General features: G+C 28.5%; 1 protein-coding gene across 3 annotated transcripts in view; it reads left to right on the forward strand.

The window, feature by feature from the left end:
- Positions 1-16248, forward strand: part of Rop (Syntaxin-binding protein Rop) — a 52737-nt gene extending 36489 nt beyond the window's left edge. The window contains exons 2-13 of one of the 3 annotated variants that reach the window (XM_014418689.2): positions 159-296; positions 1968-2123; positions 3582-3685; positions 6790-6938; positions 7207-7422; positions 8051-8152; positions 9463-9670; positions 10490-10738; positions 11828-12018; positions 12130-12284; positions 13026-13134; positions 16110-16248. In XM_014418689.2, the coding sequence (XP_014274175.1) occupies positions 159-296; positions 1968-2123; positions 3582-3685; positions 6790-6938; positions 7207-7422; positions 8051-8152; positions 9463-9670; positions 10490-10738; positions 11828-12018; positions 12130-12284; positions 13026-13087 (1730 nt within the window). In that variant the 3' untranslated portion in view covers positions 13088-13134; positions 16110-16248. Of the gene's footprint in view, positions 1-158; positions 297-1967; positions 2124-3581; positions 3686-4012; positions 4117-6789; positions 6939-7206; positions 7423-8050; positions 8153-9462; positions 9671-10489; positions 10739-11827; positions 12019-12129; positions 12285-13025; positions 13371-16109 lie in introns of those variants that run through there. The other 2 variants (XM_067051352.1, XM_014418690.2) reach the window with 2 other exon arrangements.
- The last annotated feature ends 2220 nt before the right edge of the window (positions 16249-18468 follow it).

Below are 18468 nucleotides of genomic sequence, written 5' to 3' on the forward strand. Positions count from 1 at the left end.
AATAATATAATCTTTTATTTTAGCTTATTTATAAAGTTATTTATTATAATATAGCATTTTATATACCTTGTGAACTTGGAAAAAGTTTTAATATTTGTGATATATAAGATTTATTTGTGGTTATACTTACAGTATATTAATTTTTAATAACATTTCAGAAATTATGAACGATGCGATCAGGCAAAAGAAAAAAGGTAAAGAAGTTGAATGGAGAGTTCTTGTTGTGGATCAGTTAGCAATGCGGATGATCTCTGCCTGCTGTAAAATGCATGAAATTTCTGCAGAGGGATTGACAAGTGAGTTTTTTATTTTATTTAATTTTTATGTTATTTATTTTTTTCTTTACAGAGAACCAAACATTGGGGAGACTGCGGTGAGTTGGCATAGATTTTGGTTGTCGATTTTTTCTATTTTTCTTTGTGGTACTAATGATGGCTTTAAAATTTGCAACTGACAGATTATTTCCTCGGCTATCAATCTGTACAAGAGCTATTATTGAAAAAAGATGTTCTGAACCTCGAAAAAAATATTTTCCTTGAAGTCTTCAATCAGTTGTGTCAATAAGCCCCACATATGGGTTAATTTTGCATACACATTGTAATTCATGACAAAAAGTATTTAATTTTATTAATACGGTGTGAACAGTAACTTGGAACTCTGTTAAAAATTGAACATAGTTAGAAAATTTTGAATGAATAAATTTGTGTTATGGCTTTACTTTTGCAGCAAATAATATTGACTAGATTTCAGAATTTTAAAAAGTTCAAGTTTATGTAATATTTTGCTGTTTATATGCCAAAAACTATCCTATACTTCCAGCTCTCTAAAGTTTTTATAGTTCTCTATCATTGATGTTACACAAAAATTATTACGTCCTTGAGCAAGGTCAACAATCTTCCCTGTATATTAGCAAGATGGATTAACCAGAACTTATTGTAAGTTAGCTACATGAATGAATGATTGAGAATTTATACAACCTTCAGCCTTATTTTAGTCCTTTTTCATTTATTATGTTCTTTTAAGATTCAGTAATATCTTAAAAAGGCTTAGATTTGCTCTGATGAGAAGACTTGAGGAAGTCTCCGAGCAAATCTAGATCAAAACTAAGTCTGCAAAGGAGAGTTTCATCTTCAGCTGTAGCGCCTATCCTCACTCTCGGCATGTGAGAATTCTTCAGTCTTTAATTTGATTGTTGGAAATTTTAATTTCTTTTTATTTGGCCATTTATTCTATTTCTTTGCATTGTTTAGCCTCTTTGTCTTGTTTTCTGCCGATTTATTTTTTCTTTTATTTCGTTTAATAGCCAATGAATTTTTAACTGTGGTGTTATTGAGAATTTCAGCTTTTCTTCACTTTTTTCCTGCATATAGACTTGAAAAAATAGTTTTAAGTGGTAAAAAAACAGAAAAAATAAAAATACAGGTTTATTTATTTGTTAGATTCCTATTTTACTATTCACACAAATAAGTGGTCCCTGTACAAATAAATTCCACTAATTGATTTATTTGTTGTTCTCTTTTTTATAGTAATAAATACAGACAAGTGGTTACTTGATGATACTTCAGATGTCGTCGAACTAAATAATTACGAAATATTAGTATTGCTAACACATGGAATCACAATTAGTCACACTATCATAAATAGTTATTGGAAATATCACAAAGGTTCTACAGCTTTATCGAATCAAAATTTAGTGTTCATAAAAAAAAACTTACCTAGTATAAAAACAGAAAATTGTTCCTCTTTCCACATCAGTAAATCCAATCAAACTGAAACAATAGTGGATAATGCAAGATAATAAATAATCTTGTAACTACCTCAACATGACATGGCTCTAAAGTCAATGTGGTAGATTTTAGAAACTGAATGGCTGATAATCTTTTATGCCAAATAGTTCTGGACTCCACTATTTATCGAGAATAAAATAACTATTAATGCATTAAAAACTGTCATTTTTTATTTTGTAGTTGTTGAAGACATAAATAAAAAGAGGGAACCACTTCCAACCATGGAATCTGTTTATTTAATAACACCGAGTGAAAAATCTGTACATGCACTCATGAACGATTTCGCCTCACCAAATCGTATCATGTACAAAGCAGCCCATGTCTATTTCACTGAAGGTAATTAATCTTATCTATTGTCTTGATGTATTTATTAATTTTGTACTAATTTTTATTTATTATTATTTAGTTTTTTATTGTTGTTAATGATATGTCAATAATAATATTTAACATTACCCTGCCAGTTAAGTGGGGACTGATTAAGCAGAATTCTTCTGTTTTACATAATAAAGGGGAAAAAAAGCAATTGTTCATTACTGTGAGTTCTGGCTTTCAAATAAAATTGATAATATCTTCACTATATTTTATACTAAACCAGAATTATAGTTGTGGGATTAACCTAATATAGTTTTCAACAAATAAAATAGCTAAGAAATATTTCATATCTTCTGTCATAACGGTCCATAATTCTTGACCGGGGGTTGGTAAAATTTGATTTCTTATTTTTTAAATTTATCATATAGAAATCCATTTGGATTTAACACTGAAATATATGTTAGCGACGCATGAGATTTAAGCATCCTGAAGAAAGGGTGCAGGATTTGAAACAATTGAAATAGTTGATCCATGTATATACTTCATAGATAATATGATAATTCAAAATAAATTTTCAGTATATTTGATTATACAAAAAAATTCAATATCTCGAAGATTTTATAACTTAATATCAGTTCAAGCTACATTTAACTTTAAATTATTGAATTTTGACTGTATTTTTTATTGGTTGATTCTGAGTGTTTTTTAAACTGGTTATTTAAGTTCAATGCCGAAAATGAGTAATCATGTTCTTTCTTGAGCCACAAGCCTTATTTTTTCTATCATATTATCTTTATTTTGCCATTGTTATTCAAAAAAATATCCAATACAATCTACATACGCAGAATTTTTAAACCAAAAAGGTTGATCTTAATCTGATTAAATGTTATAAATGACTTTTTCAACTATTTGCTACTGTTAATTATTAGTTTATACCAGTGTATTAAAAAAAACTCTACCAGATGAAAGAAAGTTGTATGTTTGTGGAATAAATATGTTCTGCGTAACTATGGAAATTTATTTATTTTATTATTTATAAAACTGAAGGTGTTGAGAACCAGAGTGGACCAACATTTCCATCTTTGATTTTGATTTAAATTGTTTTGATGGAAGATTGTAATATAACTTTTAGCAAACTACTTCGGACTAGTTTTGAAAATGAATCCTTGCAATTCAGTGTGAAATTACATATTATATAGAAGTTGGCTGTAACAAAGTGACTAAGCCACTTGATCTACTCTTGCACCGTGAACTTGACATCGAAGACATATTGGACTATCTGTTAAACTGGCAATGTTTCCTTAGTGATATCGAAATTGATAAAATTCTTTATATAACCAACAGATCCTTTAACAATTCAAATTCAATTTTTACCAAAACATGAAGAGTCCACTCTGGTCCTCAATGCCTCAATGAATCTTTAGTCTTAGTTAATGTACTTTTTTATAATTTCATCACTTGTACTTGTGGAAATGATTACAGCATGTCCAAACCCTTTATTTGACACCCTGTGTCATGCGAGAATCGCTAGGTTTATAAAGACTTTGAAGGAGATAAATATAGCATTTATTCCGTATGAGCAGCAGGTATGCATTATTTTTTGGGTATTGTTAACCCACTCTCTGCCGTCTAACATGACTAACACCAAAAAATAACAAAGCTTATTTTCTTACCTATTCTTTAATCTAATCCCTTGGCAACATCTTCCATAACTGTTTGTGGTGAAAGATTGCTTAAAATTAACAAATTTTCCAAGTCTTTCCATCTTTTTTTTTAAAAGCAACAAGCATATTGCAGAGGCTTAATGTCTGACTGGGATTAAGAGATATTAATATTATTAGAATAGTATGACTATCACTTTAATTCTAAATTTGTGAGAGTAGTTTTGAGTTAAATGATTTTTTTCCCGCCAGTATGTCAGGAGGAACTGTTTAATGAGCTGTGCAAATCGTACGCATCGAGAAAGATTAAAACGCTGAAAGAGATCAACATTGCTTTTTTGCCGTATGAGAGCCAGGTCTGTCCTTGTTCTATATCAGTTCACCTTAAACAATTGTTGTTTAGATTATGCATGTTGATTTTCTTCCATTAATATTTTGTCTCTGTTTTGTAATCTTTAATATCTTTTATTTCATTATTCTTATGTCTAGTTTTTTTTCTATTTAGCATGTGCCTAAATGTTTATGAATTGCTTTAAAACTTTGCTTTTTGTTCTAATGCACATTTACTTTAATTTTTGATGTAGCTATTATATTGAAATAACCTAAATTATTCACTTTATTATTGTTGTGCATGAGGAACTTTATTGCAAATTGTAATGCATTTAACGATGTTTGAGGGTTCACGATGAAACATTTTATTATTTATTATTATTCTATGTTACAACTTATATTACAATTTCATATTAGGACTGTAAACTCATATGAACTCTATATAGGAAATAAGATAAATATCGTAGTAATCTTTAATAAAATTCTTTAGATTTAATGGTTTGCTATCAAAGACTCAGTCCTTGATTCTTAACAAAAGCTCTTATACACCAAAACTAAAAAATTGTTAATGAGTTGTATATAGTTGACCATAGATTACTGATTGAAGAAGATGGTCGGGGGGTGCGGTCAGCAAAGAAACAACATAAGTAAACAAAAAAATATTTATTTATGCCGACGTTTCTGATCTCTGCCTACAACTCCCTGATGAAGACCTGAAAATCAGGTCGAAACGTCGGCATAAATAAACAAAAAAATATTTATTTATGCCGACGTTTCTGATTTCTGCCTACAACTCCCTGATGTAGACCTGAAAATCAGGTCGAAACGTCGGCATAAATAAATATTTTTTTGTTTATATATGTTGTTCCTTTGCTGACCACACCTCCCTCCCCTCCCCCCCTCCCCCCTCCCATCTTCTTCAATCAATTAAAAAAATGTTAATTGGGTCAAACTTTGGACCATTTATTGTTAGTTATATATAAGCTTTAGTTAGAGGGAGTTCTCCAAATGTTCTCTATTTTTCATTTTTTTTCTTTTATTATAAAGAGCTATTATTTTTGGCCTTTATTTTAATCATTGGTTACTATATTGTATTATACTATTCTAAAGCCATTCACTTGAATTTATGTAGAAACTCTTTAATTTGAAGTTTTATTTGCTTTTCACTTAGATGGTTTCTACTAGAGCTACTTTTTTTTAACATTTTCGTAGTACACAATCATTTCATAATCTTTTAATAATCCTGATTTCATTGTTTTGTTTTTTCTTTATTTGTTATGTATAAATCATTTATGAAATAAATGCAAATATGATGGTAACTTTTAAGTAATTAAGTAGATGTAAGAATGCATATTTAAGATTTCTTTTGCACTGATAGTCTGGATACTCTTTTTTTTTTTTTTTTAATTTAAACTTTTATTTCTCAATTCAAATATGAAATATTTTGTCAAAATTAATTTATAATTGTCATTTTTTCATTTAAATATAAATTTTTTAATTGGAAATTATTTACTACTACTATTAGTAGTTGATGAGTTCAGATTTGTTGGAGTATGGCATAATTGCAATTAAAAAATTTATATATAAATGAAAAAATGACAAATATAGATAATTGCTCCCTTGCAAAGCTATCGTATTCCTTCCTTACCTATATTACTCTCTGATCCACCTATTTTCTCATCCAATGGAAAATATCTATAATAAAAATGTTTCCCAAACCAAACCCTCCAAGCCGCTTGAATATCCATTACTGCCCTATTTCCCTTCTGCCTTTTGTGGGCAAAATCCTGAAAAACTCCTATTACAACATCTATCAAATCCTTGATTCAAATCATGTTATTCCTCAGCACCAGTTTGGATTTAGAACATATCATTCTTCTATATGACATTGTCATCGTATGGTGTATGTCATATCTCTCATATTGGAGCATGGGATGTACTGCACGGAAATCTTTCTCAACATTGAAGAAGCTTTTGACTAAATCTGGCCTTCATATTTCCTATTAATCTGCTCCTACCTCTTTGATGGAACCTTTAAAGTAAATCATAACCTACCCTACTCATCTCTCTTTTCTCAGTCCGTCGAAGTAGTATCCTGGATCCCATTTTATATACAGTTTATACTGCTATTTCCAATCCACCTTAGGGGGTTGTAATGTGTTAGCACAGTCCCAATGATATATACTTATGACACATGTGTGCTGTCTATAAAAAATTACCCTACTACTGCATTACAAACTCTACGTTCATACATTACATCCATTGTTAACCTCTTCTCCCCTGCCCTACTGTATCTTCCCAATATTATCATGTGTTCCCTAACTCACAGACTCAAATTTCCATAATATTGGAGGTTATGAAGTTTGAGTCTGTGAATGTTTGTGTTTGTCTGTGAAATTTGTTCCTGAGAATGGCGTTTTAACCTAAATGTTGAACATTTTATTAGTTAAAATTGACGAAGTGATTTCTAATGTTTTAATTATTAAATCTATATGTTCCAAAACAAAGTGATCACTTCAAAAAGTATAGGAACTGAAAAAAAAATACCTCCTTTTTTCTCTTCATATTATTTACATATATATAATAATGATAATCAATTATCACAGAAGAAATGGGTGTTTAAAAGTATTTTTTATTTCTAACTTACTAGTTTATATATTCAAAGGATTTTAATTGTGAATTTTCCATTTACACAATAGGTGTTCTCGCTGGATGCTCCTGAAACGTTCCAGTGCTTCTACAACCCAACATTGAGTAATAGCAGACTTGCAAATATGGAACGTATTGCAGAACAAATAGCCACATTGTGTGCCACGCTTGGTGAATATCCATCTGTCAGATACAGGAGGTGTGTAGGCCTCCGGATAATTAGTTTTTTGTTTACACAGTAAAAATGATATCATTCTTGTCTTGGGTTTACTATGCTTATTATTATTTTCTTTTTTTTACAGTCCCATTATAACTAGATTTATATTAATACTTAAGAATTAAATTGTGTTACATTAATACATTATATTGTTACATACCCTTGTAGACATTCTGAATATATTATGTTTAAATACTTTAATATAAATAATCTATATTTATATTAATCTTTTTTTAAATTTGATTTCCAGTGATTTTGATAAAAATGTAGAATTAGCTCAGATAGTGCAGCAGAAATTAGATGCCTACAAAGCTGACGAACCTACAATGGGCGAAGGACCTGAGAAGTCTCGGTCCCAATTGTTGATTCTAGATCGGGGTTTTGATGCAGTCTCTCCCCTCCTGCATGAGCTCACTCTTCAGGCGATGGCCTACGATCTGCTTCCTATCGAGAACGATGTATACAAGTAAGTAGATTGAGTTAACACATTTTGATATCAGTAAGTAGGTTGAGATGATATATCTTATGGTAAAACAGAACTAAAATAAATAAATAAAGTTACGGTGGAATGCTCTATTTATAACTGAGCTGCCCAATTGCAAAACTCGTTAAATTGAAAAATATCAAAATTAAGATTTTAGTTCCAAATTTTGCTTTGATGAACTTTGAAAACCTTATAAAGCTCCAAACCTATGTGAATCCATTTTGCTGACCTCACACCTAGTTATATCCATTTTATTAAATTTTTTTTGTTTTAAATCTTCATGCCTGTTTCTGCCATTCAGGTTTTTTTTATCCTTAGGAACTTAATATAAAGTAGCTAAACTCAGTAAATCTGAAAAAAAAAAATTTCCAATGACACAAAAACTACACCAAATTTAGGACTAGTACTGATTTGAGAAAATAACGAACCTTGGTCCAACAAGTTTTGCAACTGGCCAACTCAATTAATATCAACTTTTTTTTTGTCTATAGTTTCATGGTCTTTATTGTCATTGTTGTTATAATATTGTGTTTATTGTTAATGTTGTTATAATATTTATGTATTGTTATTGTTCTATGAGGAAAAATATTTTTTTGTTCTTTTTTTCAAGGTATGAAGCTACTGCTGGAGCTCCTGAGAAAGAAGTTTTGTTGGATGAAAACGATGAACTGTGGGTAGAACTGCGCCATCAGCATATTGCTGTTGTCTCACAGTGAGCCTTTTGTTTGTTCTCTTTTCTTTGTTTTATTGATTTTATTTTATATTTTCCTTAAAAAGAAAGAAAGAGGCATTTAAACAGCTAGAGGAAAGTGGTATTGAAAAAATATTTTTTGAATAGTACATAAGAGGATTAAGTATATATTGAAGACAAAATGGGGTACATATTTTAATTTAAATAAATATTGTGTATAAACTGTACTTAGGTGCACAAGCTTAGATTGAGGTGCATGATTATCAACTTTAAATGTATTCGTGAAAGATATGGTTAGCTCTGTACTCTAACCACATGAATTCTCCCCTGATTAATGTCATTTATAGCTTAACAAGTTGAAGAACCTTGCAAACAGAGCTGTGGTGGACAAGATACTCAAGGAGGGAGAATCTTTCTCCTTTAACATAATCAGACTTATCTTACCATCTTGACTTTCTGTTGTAACATTTTGGTTTGTTTTACATAATTTTGTTCTCATGTACTAATTTGTAAGTTGATTTTTATTTTAATAAATTAAAAATATCTTGAAAAATGAAAATTTGATCACAAATTTCTTATGATCCTTTCCTCTCACTATCTTTATTCTTCTCCAATGGTTCAGTCCTGAGACCATTATCAAGGAGACTTCTAAAATTAATGTATCAAAGTTTTAAAATTTTTATATTCTAAGATATTATGCCCCAGTTGATTCATAAACATTTATACTAATTTGCAGAACAGGTTTTGTTTGCTAGTGTCTGATAACAAAAAAGCATAACGTTGAAGAGCTAAAGTAAATGAAATAAGAATATAAATGTAAATGAATCAACTTGGGCACAATAGCCTGCAACAGAAAAAATTTAAAACTTGAATACATCAATTATAAGTCTCCTTGATAATTACCTAAGGCTGAAACGATGGAGAATAAACAAGAATGAGGTGGAAGGTCATTTTTAGCCATCACATTTACTAAAACTGTGCAAATCCGATTATTATTATTGAGCTCAAAATATTTCTACACAACTGGTGATGTTACAACTGTAGGTTGTACAGAGGTTATAGCTTTTTCCCTCAAACTGACGCATGCACTTTACATATGTCTTACTTAGCTTGTCAGTTTATCCTCATTCTAGATCAAACTGGACTTCAGAAGCACCTGTCAGACCTCATTAATCACTCAGAAAATGGTTACTAATTTTTATACTTTACTAAAAATCTTGTTTTGTGATCTACACAAGAGTTATCCATCTAATTTTTTTATGTTATGAATTATTACATTTTTAAATTAATTTAATTGGAAAAGTACTTTATCCTTTCATCTTTCATTCCAGGAATGTCACAAAGAATTTGAAGAAATTCACAGAGTCGAAGCGGATGCCACAAGGAGACAAACAGTCCATGAGGGACCTCAGCCAAATGATCAAAAAGATGCCACAGTATCAGAAAGAACTTAGCAAATATTCTACTCATTTACACCTCGCAGAAGACTGCATGAATGCTTACCAAGGGCATGTTGATAAACTATGCAAAGTTGAACAGGTAAGGGTTTTATGTTCATCTCGAATTCCTCATTTCAATATTTAACTAAAAATAGATCAAGCTTTGGTTTTTTCCATGTCCTTTTTATCCAAACTGTTGATGATTTTTGAAGAATATTTATGTTTTCTATCAACCAAAGGGTTTGACTACCAAAGTCATTTACTCCACTTCAGCAAATTTGATAATAAACGTGAAAAACTCTAATTTGTATATAACAGGTTTTTAAATTTTTTTTTTTTTGCTAGCTTTCTCTCTACCAAAACTTTTTTTTATTCATACAGGAAATGAAAAAATAATCTTGTTTGTTATAATTAAAAATTTTCTTTTTATTTATTTTTTTCAAATATAATTGTGTAGTTACACAACTTTACATTTAAAAACTCTGCCAAGTACATAGGTCTTCCAAAATCTGCCAAGGCCTAAACTATGATAATCTATAAAAAAAAATTAATTTTGTATTTGGCATATTAAATAGATTGTTCAGTTGATTGAGGTTACTTAATGACAACCCCAATGGTAGTTTTGGAATTGTCAGGAAATCCAGTGGAGAAAGAAATCCCAGTCTAGGTGCTATCTTTAGAATACATTCAAAATAAATTCTTTTTTTTTTCTTCTAGATGTTCTATAATTAATTCTAATAAGCAACATATACTCATATTTTCTTTTGTTAAAATTGCATTTTCTGGAAATGATTTTTCTCTGGATTTTTCTATTGGGCAGGTAATTGCCCGTATTTCAAAGTTTGTAATTTATCATTTGAGAATAAAATCTATGGGATGAGGTATGGTAGCAATTAGTTTATTTATTTTTTTTTTGTAGGATTTGGCAATGGGTACTGATGCCGAAGGAGAACGTATTAAGGACCACATGAGAAATATTGTTCCTATACTCCTCGACCAATCTGTCTCTAATTATGACAAGATGAGAATCATCCTCCTGTATACCCTGTCCAAGAATGGTATTTCCGAAGAGAACTTGAACAAACTTGTCCAACACGCTCAGATCCAGCCACATGAGAAACAGGCCATTGTCAATCTAGGAAATCTTGGCCTAAATGTTGTTGTTGATGTAAGTAATTTTTTTTAACAATATAACTCTTCTTGAATTATAACAATAGGAATGTTAAGAGGTTCTTAGGGTAACAAACTCCACCCTAGTTGAATATTGCCCTTCTCAGGTATATACTGGTGAAAAATAAACCAAAATTAAGATAAACCAAGAGAGAATTTTTCAATAAAATTAATATGCTCTTTTTGAATAATTTTAGATATTTCCACGAAATTAAATCACAGGAGAAGATATATATGTACATAAAAAAATAAACAAATAAATAACACAAAACTTAAGTAAAATAAAAAAATCAAAATGTATCTAAAATCTAAATTACAATATTCAGCATTACTACTACAATATGCAGTATTAGGAAAAGAATAACTTCAATTTAATTGAGCTTATAGCATGGTATTATTGATGAAAAAATAAAAGAATGGGTATTATTGATGAAACATTCTTTTATTTTTTCATCAATAATACCATGCTATAAGCTCAATTTAATTGAGCTTATAGCATGGTATTATTGATGAAAAAATAAAAGAATGTTTCATATAGATGTGCTTATAATTATTACATATTTAAATTATATTGGGCTGATCGAAACAACATGGCAGAAATGGCTCCTTTGACATAGAAAAAAAAATTATTACATTATAATAAATACCCTGGTTAGATTAGTTGATGCTCTAATCAAAAACACTGGGCAAGCGGTGAAGTGCCTTTGATCAAGTTGTGTCAATAGGCTGTTGTTCTCTCTCTTAAGTCCCATTCCTGGAGATTTTTGAAGCAAAAATTTTGCATTTCAGTTGAAAATGGTTTTAGTGATATGGTTGAAAGTGGTTCTGTCAGGTGTATAATTTTTTAATTATTTAGTATCAATTGAGAAAATGGTGCAACTACGCTTAAAATATTAAGTATCATTCTATTGTAGTTTCTATCTACAAAACCCAATTTTATCTGACAAAACCATTTTTTCTTATATTAGTTATGTAGAAGTAATTAAAATTTGTTATCTAGAACCTAAACCCAAAATTCATGTTGACCTGTGTTATTTATTGAAACTTTGAAGCTATTGTATGTTAAATATATTTGTTCTTCCCTTAGGGTACTCGTATCAAAAAGCCATATGTGCCTCCTCGTAAGGAGCGTATTACTGAGCAAACATACCAGATGTCTCGTTGGACACCTGTGATCAAGGATCTCATGGAGGATTGCATAGATGACAAGCTCGACCTGAAACATTTCCCCTTCCTGGCTGGTAGGGCTGCGTCCTCAGGATATCATGCTCCCGCCAGGTACGATATTCGAACGATAATTTTCTGTTTCCCCATATACTGTACTTGGGTAGTTATTTATGATATTTAAAAATATGTCATAACATGAAATTTTGATTTTTTTGCCTCCAGCGTGCGATATGGACACTGGCATAAAGACAAGGGTCAGCAAACTGTGAAGAATGTACCTCGTATCATTGTTTTCATCATCGGTGGTATGAGCTTTTCCGAGATCCGATGTGCCTATGAAGTTACCAATGCTGTCAAAAATTGGGAGGTCATAATAGGTATGTTAAATCAAATCTAAATTATTATTTTTTTAAATATAAGTCCATGTTACTTCCTAAATTATTTGCCAACTCCAATTTTTATTTATTTTTATAAAACAGTTTAAAATCTATTTTATTTATTAATTAATAACTTAAATTTTTAAAAATTTAGTTTAGTCTTTTTTCATTGTTCTTTACTTTGTCAATTACTAATTTCTTATTTATACTATTAAATTGTAATTTTTTTACTGATTATTGTCAGGTTTAGTTTTCATTTTTAATGTTATTCTTTCTGTTTTATTTTTGAAATACACTTCCCATAAAAAAATTACAACGGCTATGAATCTTGAATGAATAGAGGGTGTACAAAATAGAATCTTATGAAATAGAGTCTAGCTACCTTGAATTTCTTGAAGATCTGGAAATGTGCTTGAAAATCTGTTAGCCATTAGGATTTTTTATCAAATAATTCTATTTTTCCTGTACTACTTGAAAAATGTATAAATATGTAGTAGAGGTTTGATCTCTAATTGCAAGAAAGTTATAAAAAACACTTGCTAACTTTATCTCTCAGTCACTCTTATAAATTATTTAATTGAATTATTTCTCATAAATATGAATAAGAATATATTGATATTCTAACATTTAATTATGAATGTATTCACCAACCTCAATATTTACAGTTGTAATTAATATTTTTACAGTTGTAATTAACCAATGTTAAGTCAACTGATACATTGTTGTTAACATTGATTTTAGGTTCTTCTCATATCCTGACTCCTGAAGACTTCCTAAGTAACCTTGCCAACTTGAGCAACTAGGGGATGGACTGATAGTTAGTCAGCGTAGTCACTCTCGTTCTTATTTGGTACACACTCAAATGTGATAATGTAAAATTATGTAGCTTCTTTTTGATGTAGGAAGGGCACACTCTCAGAATTAATTTGTTTGTTACATGTTATTGTATAGGATCACACATTATTTGTTTCATAAAATGTGTTTATCTTCCGAGGCATATAGGTATCCTAGATATCAATTACTCATATTTTTTAACTGTAAAGGTTAGAATTATGTTTGTAGTTAACAGTTAAGGTAAAGATCTTCACATGTAATCTTGAATTTGAAGAATTGTTTAAAAGAAAAAGTTCTAAAAATATTTTTTATCCCTTATAGGTCATTTAGTTGAAACTAATTTGCAAAAAAAATGAAATGAAATTAATAGTAATTAGATTAATTTTGAGAAATAATTTGATATGTTAACAAAGGCCTAATCAAACTGTGGTTTCCGATTAATATAAATACCAAGTCTGTTTTCAAAGACATACCCCAATAGTCAATAACAGATTGGATCTCTGTATGATTAGTGCTGACTTAAATAATTTTTATTTGTACTATTATTTTCATAAAACTCATACACATTTTGTATAGGTAAAATTTTATATATTCTGGTAATTGTCTTCAATATGCAGCTGAATCTAGCAATTCTTGAAAAAAAATTTGATCTGCGAAATGAAGCAGCTGTCCTTTTCAGGTAATTCTAGGTGAGACTGGATCCTGTTTCTGAAATTAGTTTTTAAAAATATACAAAATAAAAAGTTAATATTCGGTAAAATCTCAGTATAAAATATATATATTTATCAGAGTTGGGCAACTATGAAACTAAAATTGTCATGGATAAGATATTAACGATATCAATGATTCATTCATGAATAAAGGTCATATTCATGCAAATTTTAGTTTGACTTATTTTAATTAGGCTTAGAAATACTACTTTAGTATTTTGAAACTAAACCAGCCTAAATTTATTTTTTAAAAATTAAATTGGGCCTAAATATTAGTTATTATTTATTAAATAAATCAAAACTTGTATCCTTTTTTGTCTCAACACTTTTTATTTTTCAACAGTCCAACGTTTCGGCCATTTTAGCCATCCTCAAGAACATCTTCAATTATAATTTCTTCCTCACATTAAATTTAGAATTACTTATGCAGACTATTCTGCCCAGGTCATTCATTAATTATAAGTTAAAAACCTATTTTTTAAATTTAAAATCATAAATATTTAATTCTTCTTATATAACATTATCCACACAAATTCGTAAAAAAAAAAAAAAAGAAGAAGAAATTACTCTGTCTATGACCTCTACGAGCCTTGACAGTTTCTATGGATAGCATTGAATTGAATCACCCTTCAGTCTCACCCAGAATGAACCTATACGATCCATTTTATAAAACCAAAGTGGCAATCCGCTTGCTACTTTAATTTGTTCTCTTATTAAAAAAATGCTTTGAGCTAGGTCTTGGTTACCATCTGTTATTTACATGGTGTTTAGGCTTTTATCAAAGTTCTTCCTTCAATATTTGAATATCCACTGGCTTTTATGATTACAATTAATTGTGTTGCCTTTACACAGGAGAATAATAGTTACATTTTTTAAATTATTATAAGTATTTTTTTTTATTCGAAAGCAAGATTAGCTTAGTATTTTTCTTCACCAACAAAAATATGCCTTGAATAATACCTTCTTTTAATTTCCCACCTTTTTATGAGTAATAAAAAAAAAAAACTTAGTCCATAAGACATATATTAATTTTGATTACTCTTATTACGTACATTCCTTGTCATTCCCTTGTATAGTGACTTGAATGACTGAATTGAGTTATTTTCAAGCTTTTATTTAACATAGTTTTCATTTATTTAAAATTAAGTATTAATACATTTATCATGTCAACATTTTATAATTTATAACAAAATAAAAATACTGTTAAAAGATTCAGTATATTATGTAAAATCATTGAAACATTTTCATACCCTCCATTTGCTCGGAGCATTCGTTATATTCAATTAAGTTGTATAGGAAACTCTTAAATATAGTTTAATACAATTAAATATTGTAGAGGTTGACCCTCCATGTTTAAAATAATTTTAAGAAGAAAAATGTGGCTAAGTAAAAATTAAACTACTAATAAGAAATCAATCTTCAAATTTAATAAGTATGAAATCTTGGTTTCACTTCCAGGTTACTTCTTATTGTAGTATTCCTGACCTTGTTCCTTCGTGTTTTCCATTCTATCCTCTTTGTGTACTTCATTTACACAGCTTAGATTTGGCTTTTATGTCTTGAGGTAGGAATAAAAATTGTCTTATATGCTACTTTTTTAACCTTTTTCGTAACTTCTTTCCTTCCCAGGAAACAAACCTTTAGTGAATAGAAGCATTTGGTGGCCAATTTTATTCTTTCTCGGACTTCTTCGTCTAACTAACCTTTTTCTCTAAGGTGGGCCCTGAGGTACTTGAAACTAAAATTCATAGATAAATAATAACATGATATTATAAAATTAGTATGATGAAGCTTTAAAATTAAAATATTCTTTTTGTTCTCCTCCTAAACTTACCTAATTAGATTATTATTCTTTTATTTTGATTCCGTATTATTCCTTGAACGTAAATATCATCACTTTAAAAGAATATTGATGTTGCTTATGAACAGTATTTAAATATTCTAGTTAAAAATAAATGGTAAATGGAGGGATATATTAATCTTATAATCATTATTTTTTGTAATTAATATTTTTTATTATACTTTGAAAATGTTCTCAGAAATATTACATGTCCTTCATTTCTTTCATTATTATGAAATAATTATTAATTGTAATTTATTTGATGAAAATATTAATTTCTACATCACTCAAACAAATCTCATTTCAATGTAAGAATATTTAAATTCATATTGATTCAGGAATTTATGATTGACGTCATGAATTTTTTATAATACAAAGGAATTATTCTCTCAAATATTTCTGAATACATACTCGAAGTACTAAATTATTTTAAATTTTCAGGAAGTCTGAGTTGGAAGGGACTAAAATAGACAAGCAAATCTAGCTTTTAAATTATAAAAGGAAATTAGACATTGGTTTTAATTTCTAAAAGTATTATACATAATATTGAGGTAGCTATTAGTATCTTCATACAGCTGCAACCGAATTCTTATTTTTAAATTATATATTTTTAATTAAATTTACCAAATTATTCCTTAATTCCTGGACTAAATGCTGATTACGTTCTGTATATAAGCCATTTTGTAATCTAGTCCTAAACATCATAACACATTCGGATCATTTGTCATAGATGCTATCACTTTTTTTTTTTTTTTAAACATTTATTTGTAAATATAAATAACTTATAGGAATTTTTAGTATAGATATTATCAGATTACAAAAAAATTGTAAATGAAATTTTTTAAAAATATATACTTTTGTACATCTTAATGTAGCTTAAAGCTTTCAAATCATGCTCTAGCCATAATACTGATTTTTATAAGATGAAAAGCAGTGTTCGGTTTAATCAACAGAATTTAATTTTATTAATTCTTTTATATATTTTAATGAATTGTTCAAAATTTGAATTACATATTACATAGCATCTATCAATTGATGTGACCTTTAAATGATATTTTAATAATTGTCGGTTAAAGATATAATTAATATTTACGGGCAGTTATTGTACGAGTACGCTAAGGTTCAATCTGCCACTCACCAGTCACGTCTTATCAGTCAATCTGAGACTAAAATAAAGTCAAATAGATAGATTAAAACATTAAATCATATTTGAGTTAATTTTATTTTCAATAACAAATAAATTAATAATATTTCTAATTTCTTATTTTAAAAGTAATGTATAAAATGTATTATTGCTGGATATCAAATTACCAATTGAATTTGTTGAATTTTGCTTTTCCCTGGATACTTAGCCAAAACAATTACTAATGTTCTAAATACAAGTTTAACTTACAAGTATTCAGAGTATATTCTTTAATTAAATGGAAATGAAATAATATTGATTATGATAAGGTAATGGAGAAAGGTAATGGGGTTCAATGAGGTATCTCTAAAGTTGAAGAAAATGTAAATTAAAAAATTTATAGTTGATTGAGTTATTCAGTTTCTTCATTTTTAAATGTTAAAGAGCTATTTAAAGGTTGTTTTGAATGTATCAACACCGAATGAAGTCACCGAAATACAAACAAATTTAATTATTCTAGTTTTTTCCTCTTTACTGTTCAATTTCAATGGGTTATATGAATTGCACATAATATCCAACATTATAGGCGCTTTGTGTTGATATAACCCAAGGAATTTCTCTCTTGTCATTTTTAAACCCAATAGAGAAACACTTGTTAAAACCATTTATGGGATGTTTGGTTATCAGATTAAGGAATGTTATGCTTGTTTATATTATAGGATATAAAGTTTATAAAAAAATTTATCAATTTTAAGTTTGTTGTCTGTTACATAATAAATGTATATATTAGTCACTTTAACACACACACACAAAAACAAAAAGTGTGTTCAGTTATTCTTTATAACAATTCTATAACTTAGTTAGACATTTTAAATGTTATGTTATGTATAGATTAAATTAAAAAAAAAAAAAAAAGGAATTTTTTATTTTTATTTTAATCATGTGTTGCAATATCAATTTTATGGCCAGTCTGTCATTAAGGAAATATGAGTTCTGTGATAAGCCAATGTATTTTTCTTCTAGAAAATAAGTAGTTTTGGTAGCCATTATTATCTGAGATAAATCTATATGCATTTTTCTACACCAAGGTTAATTTATAATATTCAAATAAAATTTTTAAGTTACCATCCTTATTTTTCTTTTTTTTTAAATATATCTATTGATAACACTATTTAATCAATTGTAAAACACTTGATGTTTGTAAATTTCAAAATTGTAATTGCAGTCAATTGTTCTGTCTTTAATATTTATCTAAAATAAATCTTTTTGTAGTAATAGAATAGTTTTATGAACAAAATCGGCTTGCCATCAATTGCTTACTACCTACAACTTGTATTAATTGTTTTGTAAAAAAATATTATTTATATATTATATATAAAATTTTTGTATGGTCATTTAGTTAATTGAAAACTTTTGTTGTGATTGATAGTATTTTGCATGTTTATTATTTAATATATGAAAAAACAAAACTAAGCCAAAGTTTTAAAATTATATATACCATAATTTATATTATTGCTTATAATTTATTTATATTGTACAATGGTAAGGCAATATTCTAATTTCAACTGTTAGCATTTAATGCGTATTTAGTTTTAGAAGAGGAGTAATTTCTTTCCTTATTATAAAATAAGCATTGTTGAAATCCTAGTACCTACCTATATTGTAAAATAAAAACTA

The sequence above is a fragment of the Halyomorpha halys genome, unplaced genomic scaffold (assembly GCF_000696795.3).
Source record: "Halyomorpha halys isolate HHAL.00 unplaced genomic scaffold, Hhal_1.1 Scaffold207.1, whole genome shotgun sequence".
In the NCBI taxonomy this organism is placed as follows: Eukaryota; Metazoa; Arthropoda; class Insecta; order Hemiptera; family Pentatomidae; genus Halyomorpha; species Halyomorpha halys.